This window comes from Lynx canadensis, chromosome X (genome assembly GCF_007474595.2).
Source record: "Lynx canadensis isolate LIC74 chromosome X, mLynCan4.pri.v2, whole genome shotgun sequence".
Lineage (NCBI taxonomy): Eukaryota > Metazoa > Chordata > Mammalia > Carnivora > Felidae > Lynx > Lynx canadensis.
The window spans coordinates 32,968,013-32,979,111 of record NC_044321.2 but is presented as its reverse complement, the minus strand read 5'-3'; the positions used below and the strand labels follow the sequence as shown (position 1 = coordinate 32,979,111).

Below are 11,099 nucleotides of genomic sequence, written 5' to 3'. Positions count from 1 at the left end.
TGAAGGAGAGAACTTTACCCTTCAGAAAACTGGTGTTAGGATGGTGAGGATAACGAACTCAAGCAACTTTAAGAGACGGGACGGTACTGTAAAGGAGTGACGTGGGTCATACATGAGATACAACGGCGAAGGGTGAGCACTGTGGCAAACCAGAGAGGCCCAGTAGTCACGGGACAGCAGCCAGACATCTTCATGTGACAATAAACACGTGTGTGCAGACATGTTGACTTCACCCGAGAAGCCAGTGACTGAGGTTTTTATGTTAAAAATTCTTTATTTTAAATGCTGGCCGCTGATTAATTTTCCTGTAAATACATCACTGTAGGCCTAATGATCCCATCTGCTACCTGCATTCTGGCCACATCCTGTAGGATGTCTGGCCACATCCTGTAGGATGTCAGATTGAGGAACCAAGGGAGCCTGGGCCTTCAAACGTCTCTGTTCCCAAAGGCTGTTCTCAGTGGGAGCCCAGCCTAATCCCCATGCCTTGTGCTCATGCCAACCCCGAGCCCACACAACCTTCCAGATTCCCCCAGACTCAACTCTTGGGCTCATCTCTTCTCACACATTATGTTTTCTGCTGTGCTGACCCGTCTCTGACCTCAGCCTGTCCTCATACACCTTTGGATCCCAGACCTAGTTTGGCAGCTACACACCCCCCAGCCCCGGACCACACTCACTCTGGTTTTAGTTTCCCATTCCCAACAGGGCACTGGTCATCAACGGTGTCCTCCCTCCAGGGCCCAAGCTAGAGCTGATCCTTCCTCACCATCCTCCACCTCCTACTTTTTTGAAATGCACAAAGGGCCTAAACTTGGTGGCTCATTCTTTCCCAGGAGCAGTGATTCCCCCTCTCCACCTGCCTCCCCTGAGTGGAGGATTCCTGTGCACGTGTAGGAGGGGGATTTGGCAGGGGCTGCATTTACAGCCATCCTGTACTGGCCCTGGCCCCAATGTTTCCTGTGAAATCCACAAGCATAGCTGAAGCACAGTTCTTTTTTTTAAATTTATTATTTATCGAGAGAGAGAGAATGAATGAATGAATGAATGAATGAATATATGAATGAATCCCAAGCAGGCTCCACGCTGTTAGCACAAAGCCCGACATGGGGCTCCGTCCCAAGAACCATGAGATTATGACCTGAACTAAAACCAAGAGTCAGCCGCTTAACTGGTTCAGTCATCCAGGCTCCCCTGAAGTACAATTCTTAAAGGGATGGCAGTATTGCTCTGCCTGATTGTCCCATGCCCCTGTGACCACAGAGGGCTTGCCAACACAGGGTCATTAAACCTTCAAATTCCACTTTGGACACCGGACAGTGTGAAGGAGCCCAGGAAGTCTGGCTCCCTCCCTACAGGTGTCACAGAGACCATTAGTGTGGACTACTGCATGGACTGTAAAGTGACCACTTGACCACACAGGTCTGCTAACCCAACATGGTTTATCCACCTACTCTCACCTCTCTGGCCTTAATGTTTATTTTCGAGAGAGAGAGAGAGAGAGAGAGAGACAGCGCAAGCAAGCAAGCAAGGGAGGGGCAGAGAGAGAGGGAGACACAGAATCTGAAGCAGGGTCCAGGTTCTCAGCTGTGGGCACAGAGCTGGATGTGTGACTCAAAACCACAAACCATGAGACCATGACCTGAGCCAAAGTTGGACGCTTAACAGACTGAGCCCCTGAGGTGCTCCTCTCTGGCCTTTATAAATTCCTTTGCTGGGCCTTCTGGTGAAGTACCCAGGGGACTATTTTGTGCCAAAACAAGCCAAAGGCATGAGCCAAATCAACTGCTTGTAAAAATCAGACAGCTTTTTAACCAACATATCAAGATCTTAGCACACTGACTCATTCCCTGGCATGATCCACCCTGGAGGCAGTCCCGCCTGGCCGAAAGACACTGGACTATGAGAAACCACGCCTTGGACACAAAGACACTATACTTCAGGGATGGGATGGCAATGTGGGTGCTATCCTGTGACCAGGTGAAGGAGAAAATTCACCTGCCACTGGGGGGAGACACCTGCTTGCTACTCAAATGAACACAGGAGTAACAGGTGAGCTTGGCTAAGGCAAAGAGGGCTTCCTGGCTCTCTACAATAAATCACAACTTGGAAAGGCAGACATCTTGACAGTGAGGTTTCTGTAACTATTTGGTAGAATGGCATTGTGGAGCAAGCAAAGTTTCTTGGATTTGTACGAGCACATATTCAAATCAGCTCTAAACACAACCCTGACACTATTATTGTCAGGACACTCCTATGAAGTAGGTAAAGGCTAAGCCAACTCTACACTTTAAAAGATGGTGGCAGGAAGCAGAGAGTGGGTGAGTTCCCAGGCAGAGGGGAGCAGAGAGGAAACCAGGCTGAGGCCTGTCTGGTTCCTGGGTGTACCTCTGGCTGCTTCCTCTGCGTGGCACTCTGTCTCTCCCCAAGGTTCAGCAGGCTGCGGTCTCACAGCCAGTGGCCCAGGCCCCCGGCCATCGCGTGAGATCCTGGCCAGGGGCACCTGGGGAAGCACGCCTAAGCATGTGGTCTACAGAAAGGGAGAGACGTGCAGCTACGCACTCAGGGCGCAGCCTGTGCCGGGCGCTGCGCTATGCGCCAGTTGACAGGCACGCAATGACTTAATCTTTGCAAAAATCCAAAGATGGGGGAACCCTTATTATCCCCATTTCACACGGGAAAGTGCTTTTCAGAGGCAACAGAGGAGTGTCCCACATCACATGGCCACAAAGTGGTGAACTGGGATGGCCAACCCAGCTCCTCTGATCCCTTTGTCCACGCTGCCTAGGCAACCTCTGACCAGCCCTCTGTGACAGTCCAGGGGGCTGCGGGGGAGGGGGGGTGGGGGTGGGCCTTGAGCACATGATGAACCGGAGAAAATATTAAATGTTGACAGTCACAGGAAGGGGAAAGACTGCCAGAACACTTGACGTGACAACTCTTTTTAACCCAAAACACCACAAGAGTCTTTGTAAGAACTGTATGTCCTCCCGAGTCCAGCACTTGGGACAGAACTTACACGGAACACACTTGTACCTCTCCAAACACGTATTCAGCCACTGATAGCTCTATGTTGCTCCATCAAGTATATGATCGTAGACGGGTTAGGTGTTTCACGGAGAATGAGATTACTACAGGAGTTTATAATGGAGTATATTTCTAAATAAATCTATTAACAATAACCATGAAGAACTTCATAGGATTGGGACACCTGGGAGGCTCAGTCAAGGGTCTGCCTGTTGGTTTTGGCTCAGGTCATGATCTCACAGTTCCTGGGATCGAGCCCCGCATCGGGCTCTGCGCCGGTGGTAGGGAGCTCCCTTGGGATTCTCCCTCTCCCTCTCGTTCAGCCCCTTCCCTGTACGCTCTCTCTCCAAATAGAGAAACATCAACAAATGGTTTTTAAAAAGAACGTCTAGGATCGCATGTCTTAGGCCAGATGCTACCTTTCATAGTACTATACGGGTGACCAGTGTCCGCGAGAGAGGGCAGAAGGATATACTCCACAGAGTACCGCAGCACTAGCTAATAATCCCTACCTCGAGCCCTTTTTTGGAAGGAGGCGGGGTATGAGGCCATCAAATCAACCTGAGCATAGTTCCTTCTACGTGTACCTCTTCATGGTTTCCCCGTCGCTCCTCAATCTTCACGCGAAGCCCTGGCCCGTTAAGTGTGTGTCGGCTGCTATGCCACCCTCTCCACCCACCCCCACTGCCATCACCTCCTGACTTCCACATGGTCTCCGGTCGGGAATAAGGCCTGTGGCACCTCAGTCGTGGTCTTCAGCCCCCACCCTCCTTCTGGGCATTCAACATGCCTGGGAGAGCCACCCCCACCCCGCCAGCCTCCTGGCCTCACAAGCCTGGACTGGCTCAGCGCCAGTGAGGAAGTCTCTTCCCCCTGACCCGCTACTCCCTCAGGGCCGCTTCCTGCACTGTCCCCAGCGAAACCGCTCCCCGAAATGCCCGCGTCCACCCTCCACCTCCCGTGGGAGATCACCTCCCGGATGTCTGACAGATGCCTCCAACGCAGAATGGCAGAAACAGAAGTCAGTCAGAAGCATGGCACTAGATTGAACTCGTTTATTTACTGATGACAGAGGCCAACGATTCCTCAGCTATGAGAAGCTTTGTCTAAGACTACGGCTGTGAGGACTCCCTCCAGGCTCTGGGACACAGTCTTTAGCCACTTCTCCTGGGTCCAGGCATCTCATCCAGCAGAGTGAAGTTCACATTCTTCAAGTTTTGGGGGGGCTGTCTGTTGCTGCCAACGCCTCTATCATCTTGTGGGACGGTGTGCATATTGCTATTGATGGCCTCATTGGCTACCATCTCTAGGATGTAGTCAGTAAGGTGGTCAAGCATGGTAAGGCGGAAATGATTTATGGATGAATCCGAGCCTTGGGTATGTTGATCCTCAAGCAGGAGGCGGTCCACGTAGCTCAAAGGACACTTTAGCTCACTTCTTATAAGATGGGATGGCGTCTGACAGGAGCTCGCCTGGATTTTTTTCCCCGACATGATGTTGGCTGGGTTTGGCTCCAATCAGCTCTGCTTCCTTCTCCAGTTGGATTAGGTCTCTCAAGATACCAGCAGTTAACCCTCCCCACTACATGCCCCTGCTCTTGCTTCTCATTGGTCAGGGAGCTGCCTTTGTGACATCTTACACTTTGTGATGTTACTGGTGCCCATTGTGTCATCAGGCATCAACCTGGAAATGTCCAGGACAGGAACCTGGTCACCCTAATGACTGGACCTGATTTTGAGAAAACTGTAATTTTCTGCTTATTTTAACATTATAAAGATAAATATGTGTTTCAATGGAAAACTTTTCTGTCTTAGGACACCACTCCACATTATCTGATTCTAGCCTTCTATTGTCTCTGAGGTCTTTTATAATCCTTTGTTATAGGTAGTGATAAATATGTAAAATGTGTTATCTAGGAGACATTACATTGACCCCCCCCCCATGATATAATAAGACCACTTTTGCCTCAATTTATACATTGATTTAAATATTCTTGATTACATTTCCTGCATCTCATCCTTGGATTCTCTGTGAACCTGTTATAACCTCTTCCCATTCCCTCACTGATTAAACAGAATCTTTTAACACATGTTTATTTCATATCTGTATTAGTGTCTTGATTTTACACTGTTTGAGAAATACCCCTTGATCATTTTGGAAACCATAATGGGATGTTTATATGTCAGAATCAGGTAAACATTGTTGAGAAAGAGAAGTGTACCTTGGGCTTAGTTTAACCCCAGTTGTCTTCTTGGCTGTCCTAGGGGAAGCCAAAGCACCAAGAGATGTTGCCTCTCATTTCTCTCATTTAAATTTTCCTCTCCACTAAGTTTGTGTTTCTGCTTTCTTTTAGGTTCATTTACAGCTGATAACAGTTATATACCCTCTCATGGCAAAAGAGAGAAGTAGAAGGAAGAGAGGAGTCTCTGATCCAAGCAATGGGGATCAAGGAGACAAACCTACATAGGTTTCAATCTGGGAATTATCTTTTGTGGCTTCAGGCTCCTCCCTCTGGTCACATGACTTTACCTGCAACCATGGCTCTGTCCTCAAAATCATCTTTCCTTTATTTTGAATGGAGCACATGCTTATAGCTGAGTAGTTTTATCGCCTTGTTTTCCTCTTGTCAAATTTTTGGAGTTCCATAGCCTTCTTCTATTTCTTCATCTATCCTTTCAGTTAAAGATGGCATTGTTTCTGCTGATTCAACATACTCAAAAGTCTTGTAGTCTCCCATTTGTGCCTTGGGGATTCCTGTCTTTAAACAGGAGACCTGTTCACAGTTCTCTCCAGGAATATGCCATCCCAACTCATTGCTTCTGCTGAGATGGCTGGAGGTTACCCATGATTCACACCCCATATCACTTCAAAGAGCCCTCTGTATGATTGAATACTCTGATCTTTTGATCCCTCAAAGATGTCTAGCTACATGCTTGATTTTTATCTCCACAGGATGCTTTCCTGACATAAATCTTTTCCTTTTAATGTCTTTTGCAATCTAGATAGGCTGAGAATTGCTCCTATCTACAAGTCCTGGTTCCCTTTTGCTTAAGAGCAGTTCCCTCAATTTAGTTTCTTCTAGCATTTTACTATAAGTAGCAAGAAGAAACGAGGGCACACCTTCAACACTTTTCTTGGGAATCTGCTCAACTAAATCTTCAACTAATTGTTCACAACTTCCGCTTTCCGTGTAATTGCAGGACAAAATTCAGCCAAGATTTCTGCCACTACATAACAAGAATCCCCTCTTCTCCATCTTCCATTATGATGTTCCTCATTTCTAAACCTTTACCAGGAACACCTTTGACACTTATATTTCCATTAATAGGTTGTCTTCGATGACTTAGGCCTTCTCTACAACAATGCACATTTTCTCCACTGTGCTCCTTACTTTCTTTTGGGCTCTCACCAGCAACACTTTTAATATCCACATTTCTACTAACTGTTCAAGGTAATCTAGGATTTTCTATCATACTTCTCGAAGTTATTCTAGCTGATAGCCATTATCCAATTCCAAAGCCACTTTCACGTTTTTAGATATTCATTATGGCAGCAAACTACTTCGTTTTACCAAAATCTGTATCAGATTCCTATGGCTGCTAATGAATTGCTACAGATTTGGTGACTTAAAAGAATACATACTTATGGGCCGCCGGTTGTGCATCCGGCTTTTGATTCCAGTTCGGGTCATGATCCCAGGGTTTGGGATCGGGCTCTGTGTGGAGTGTGGAGACTGCTTGGGATTCTCTCTCCTCCTCTGTCCCTCTCCCCCGCTCATGTACTCTCCCTAAAAAATAAAATAAAATAAATCTTAAAAAAATACGTATTTAGTCTCGGACAGCTCTGGAGGTAAGAAGTCCACGAGAGTGCCACTGGGCTGAAAACAAGTTGCCAACAGGGCCATGCTCCCTCTGGAGGTTCTAGAGGAAAACCTGTTTCTTGGACTTTTCCAGCTCCCAAAGCCACATTCCTTGCATTTCTTGTCTGTACCCCCTTCCTCCATCTTCACAGTCAGCAGTGTGGCATCTTCCATCAGTGGTCAAATTTTTTTTCAGTGTCAAATCCCTCTCTGCCTCCCTCTTATATGGACATGTGTGTTTGCATTTGGATTCTATCAGAGAATACAGAATCATCTCTCATCTCAAGATCCTTATCTTAATCTTACATGTGAATTCTCTTTTGGCATATAAGGTAACACTTGCAAGCTCAAGAGGTTTGGATCTGGTTATCTTTGGGGGCCATTTTTTAGCCTACCATGGTGAGTATTCCCAGGAAACTAATAGGAAAGTGGGGCAATGAGACAGGGAAGGGAAGGAAGCAAGCAAATGTCCACTATTAATCAGCTTAGTAGCATTGAAGAACCTTAGAGGACACTAGAAGATACACTTTCCAAGGGAAGATACTGCCCCAGCATTCTGGACTATCATGCTATTGGGCAGTGAGCTCTGAAAGCCTAATAAAAACCTTTACCAAAAAAATGCAGGCTCTAACATTTCGAAGTCAGGCAAATATGTATCTATGTGATGTGATGATATGGGCAGGACCCTGACAGCATCTTCTACACAGTAATGTTTATATACTTTCCTTATAAAGTCTTTCCTTTCCATCCTTACCTCCTTCCTGCTCTTATTGAACAAATGTTTATTGTGCAGCTACCTGGTAGCAAGCACGGAGATGCTAGATCTTTAACGGCAAACAAAACAGACAACTATTTTGTCCTTGTAAAGCATCCCGTCTAGTGGGAAACACAGAGGACCAAAGAAATGTGTAATTCCAAATTGTCATGCAAAGCTTGGTTTGCAAGCCTAATTTGTTCCAGAAACAGGCCTGTTACCCAAAGCACTTGTATATCAAAGCAAATGTCCCCATAAGAAATAATGGAAACTCAGATGATTCATTCCACAACCCAAAAATATTCGTGTAAAACTGACTACAACATTATAATAGAAAAAAATAAATAAATTACAAAATATAAAGAAAAATAAACAAATTAACCTGCACTTACCTTTGAAAGCCTTTGTGGCTGGTGTGAGGAAGAGAAGAGAAGAGAATTATAATGTAGGATGACTTTCACTATCACTAATGGAATCACTGCTATCTATTGGCTCAATAGCATCTTTTTCTGCATGGGGGCCATTGTATATGCTCACACGGATGTTGACTACAGTGCAGTATTAATACAATGTCATATATAATTAATATACTGTCGGGTGCCTGGGTGGCTCAGTTGGTTAAGCAGCCAACTTCGGCTCAGGTCATGATCTCACGGTTCACGGGTTTGAGCCCCGCACCAGGCTCTGTGCTAAGAGCTCAGAGGCTGGAGCATGTGTCAGGTTCTATGTCTCCCTCTACCTCTGCCCCTTCCCCACTTGTGCTCTCTCAAAAATAAACATAAAAATTTTAATATACTGTCATATATAACGACATAATATAATGTCATATACTGTATTTAATGTAACTGGCAATAAAGCAGCAGAGCAAAGGGTCTATATCTGCAGGCAGCCTGACCTAGAATGAAGCAAAGCATTCCTAAGCTTACTCTTGTATGGAAAAGCAAAGGACTGTCCACAGGTGCTTTGAAGTGACAAAAAATACACCAGTGCCAGTTGTGGGCAACTTCCAACATTCTGAAAAATCACGGATTTCCATCAAACAGCACAGCCTGAGACCAAGCATCCGAGCATGGGAGATGATCATCCACAATGCCGCACCGAGAGAGAGAGAGAGAGAGAGAGAGAGAGAGAGAGAAAGAACGACGGCTCAGTTGCGATCATGTGACGTTCAGCATCATGTACTACTCGTATTGCAAGGCATCGCTCATTGACCAAGTTAAAATTTGTTAGAAATGTTCACTCATCTTGTGGAACACTCACCGAACAAGTTACTCATAATCCAAAGTTTTACTGTATATACAAAAATCATGTTCATGTTCATCCAGATACGAGAGACGGATCCAAGTTCCAAGAAGTCTATTAAAGTCCAGAATTTTTCCTTGTTTGTGGGTGGGTACAAGGTCATCTCAACCCCTATCCTCTTTTGCATTCATGTTTGGTTACATTACTTTTATTAAAAGGCCTCTAATACATTGACAGCTTAGGAATTAGCCCATTCCCATCTTTCTGAAATGTTCTTTCTCTTGCCTCATCTCTACCTTTCCATATTCTTGTGCCAGTTCTCAGTCTCGCTGTCGCTTCGTCAGAGGATACTCCTTGATTACTTGATTCCTTCATTACTCAAGTTACATCCTTTTATTGTATCTTAATTTATTTTTAATGTTTATTTATTTTTTAGAGAGACAGAGACAGAATGCAAGTGGGTTGGGGCAGAGAGACAGGGAGACACAGAATCTGAAGCAGGCTCCAGGCTCTGAGCTGTCAGCACAGAGCCCGACGCGGGTCTCAAACTCACAAACTGCAAGATCACGACCTGAGCCAAAGTCAGACGCTCAACCGACTGAGCCACCCAGGCACCCAGTATCTTAAATTTATTTTTTTTTCAACGTTTATTTCTTTTTGGGACAGAGAGAGACAGAGCATGAACGGGGGAGGGGCAGAGAGAGAGGGAGACACAGAATCGGAAACAGGCTCCAGGCTCTGAGCCATCAGCCCAGAGGCTGACGCGGGGCTCGAACTCACGGACCGCGAGATCGTGACCTGGCTGAAGTCGGACGCTTAACCGACTGCGCCACCCAGGCGCCCCTTAAATTTATTTTTAATGTACATTTTTAAGGTAATGTGGTTCTTAGATGAGGATACTTTTGCCCTGTAGGGGACATGTGACAATGTATAGGGATACTTTATGGCATCACAACCACTGTGTGCTATTATCATCTAGGGGGTACAGGCCAAGGATACTGCTAAATATCCTACTATACCACGAATTTCCCTCCTGCCCCACAGGAAAGAGTTCTCTAGTCAAAAATGTCAGTACTGCTGAGGGTGATAAACTCTGCTTTAGATCATCCATGACAATTTGGAATTACACATTTCTTTGGGCAACTGTCTTTCCCACTAGACTGGATGCTTCGCAAGGACAAAAAGTCAATTCAACTCCTTTTTGTGGTATTATTGTTATATATTAAAACTGCAGATTCTACAAACTCAGTAACACGTTGAAAGAATTATTACTTTATACTATGTCATGTCTCTGTGCCTTTAAAGGAGCTGAGAGAAGAAGCAAACGTAGAGTTACAGAGATTTTGTTCTATTAACCTCCTTATTTGTCATTTATATTTCTCTTCATTTGTTCCTATGCATTCTAGTCCTTTTCTTAACCCAATACAGCTTTGCTTCCGCCCATCTGCTGTGTGCTGTTCTTGGAAAATATATTACATTTTTCTATCTTTTATGCATGATACACTATACAATTTTTTTTAATCTGTGAAAAAAGAAATGAAAACAAATATGCATTTCTATTGTCTTTTAAAATTACATAGTTCCCTTAACCAGTGCTTTATCTGGAAGGGTTATGGATTTGAATTACTGCCTGCAGTTGCTTGCTTTCAGTCTGAAAAACTTCATTTTTCTTTCTGCTCCTCACACTGAAAAAATCTCTTGAATTCTTTCTTCTGTGAATTCAAATCTACCAGTCAGCCCTCTAATGAATTTGCCATTTCAGTCACTGTACTTTTCTGCTTCAGAACTTCCATTTGGTTCCTTTGTATGATTTCTCTGGCTTTACTGGCATTTTCTGTTTGATGCAGCTTTGTCATTCTTTAATCATGGTTCCCTCCAGGACTTTAAACATATTTCTTAGAGGGACTTTGAAGTCTCTTTTAAATGCCACATCTGATTGACCTCACAAGTTTCTGTTGCCTGCTTTTGTTCCGGTATGTGGGTCATATTTTTTGTTTGTTTGTTTCTGTGTGTGTCCCACAATTTTTTGTTTGAAAGTGGCAATTTTAGATAATATAGTAACTCTGAGTATTGGTTCCACCACCAAGTGCCTATTATTATGTCTCTATTGAATTGTTTAGTAACTGGCTGGATTATTTCAGGGCAGTCGGCAGCCTCCTCTTACGTTGTGAAACCTTTTATGTGGTTCCTCATGGGCTGCAGGTGTGGGTATGACTC

General features: G+C 45.0%; 1 protein-coding gene across 1 annotated transcript; it reads right to left on the bottom strand.

The window, feature by feature from the left end:
* Positions 1-4,181: 4,181 nt before the first annotated feature.
* Positions 4,182-4,520, bottom strand: LOC115507410 (huntingtin-interacting protein M). The gene has a single exon (XM_030305737.1). The coding sequence runs from the start codon at positions 4,518-4,520 to the stop codon at positions 4,182-4,184; it is 339 nt and encodes a 112-aa protein (XP_030161597.1).
* Positions 4,521-11,099: the final 6,579 nt, after the last annotated feature.

Excerpts from the sequence above, each read along its gene's own strand:
- LOC115507410 (XM_030305737.1), bottom strand. The coding sequence starts at position 4,520 with ATGTCGGGGAAAAAAATCCAGGCGAGCTCCTGTCAGACGCCATCCCAT.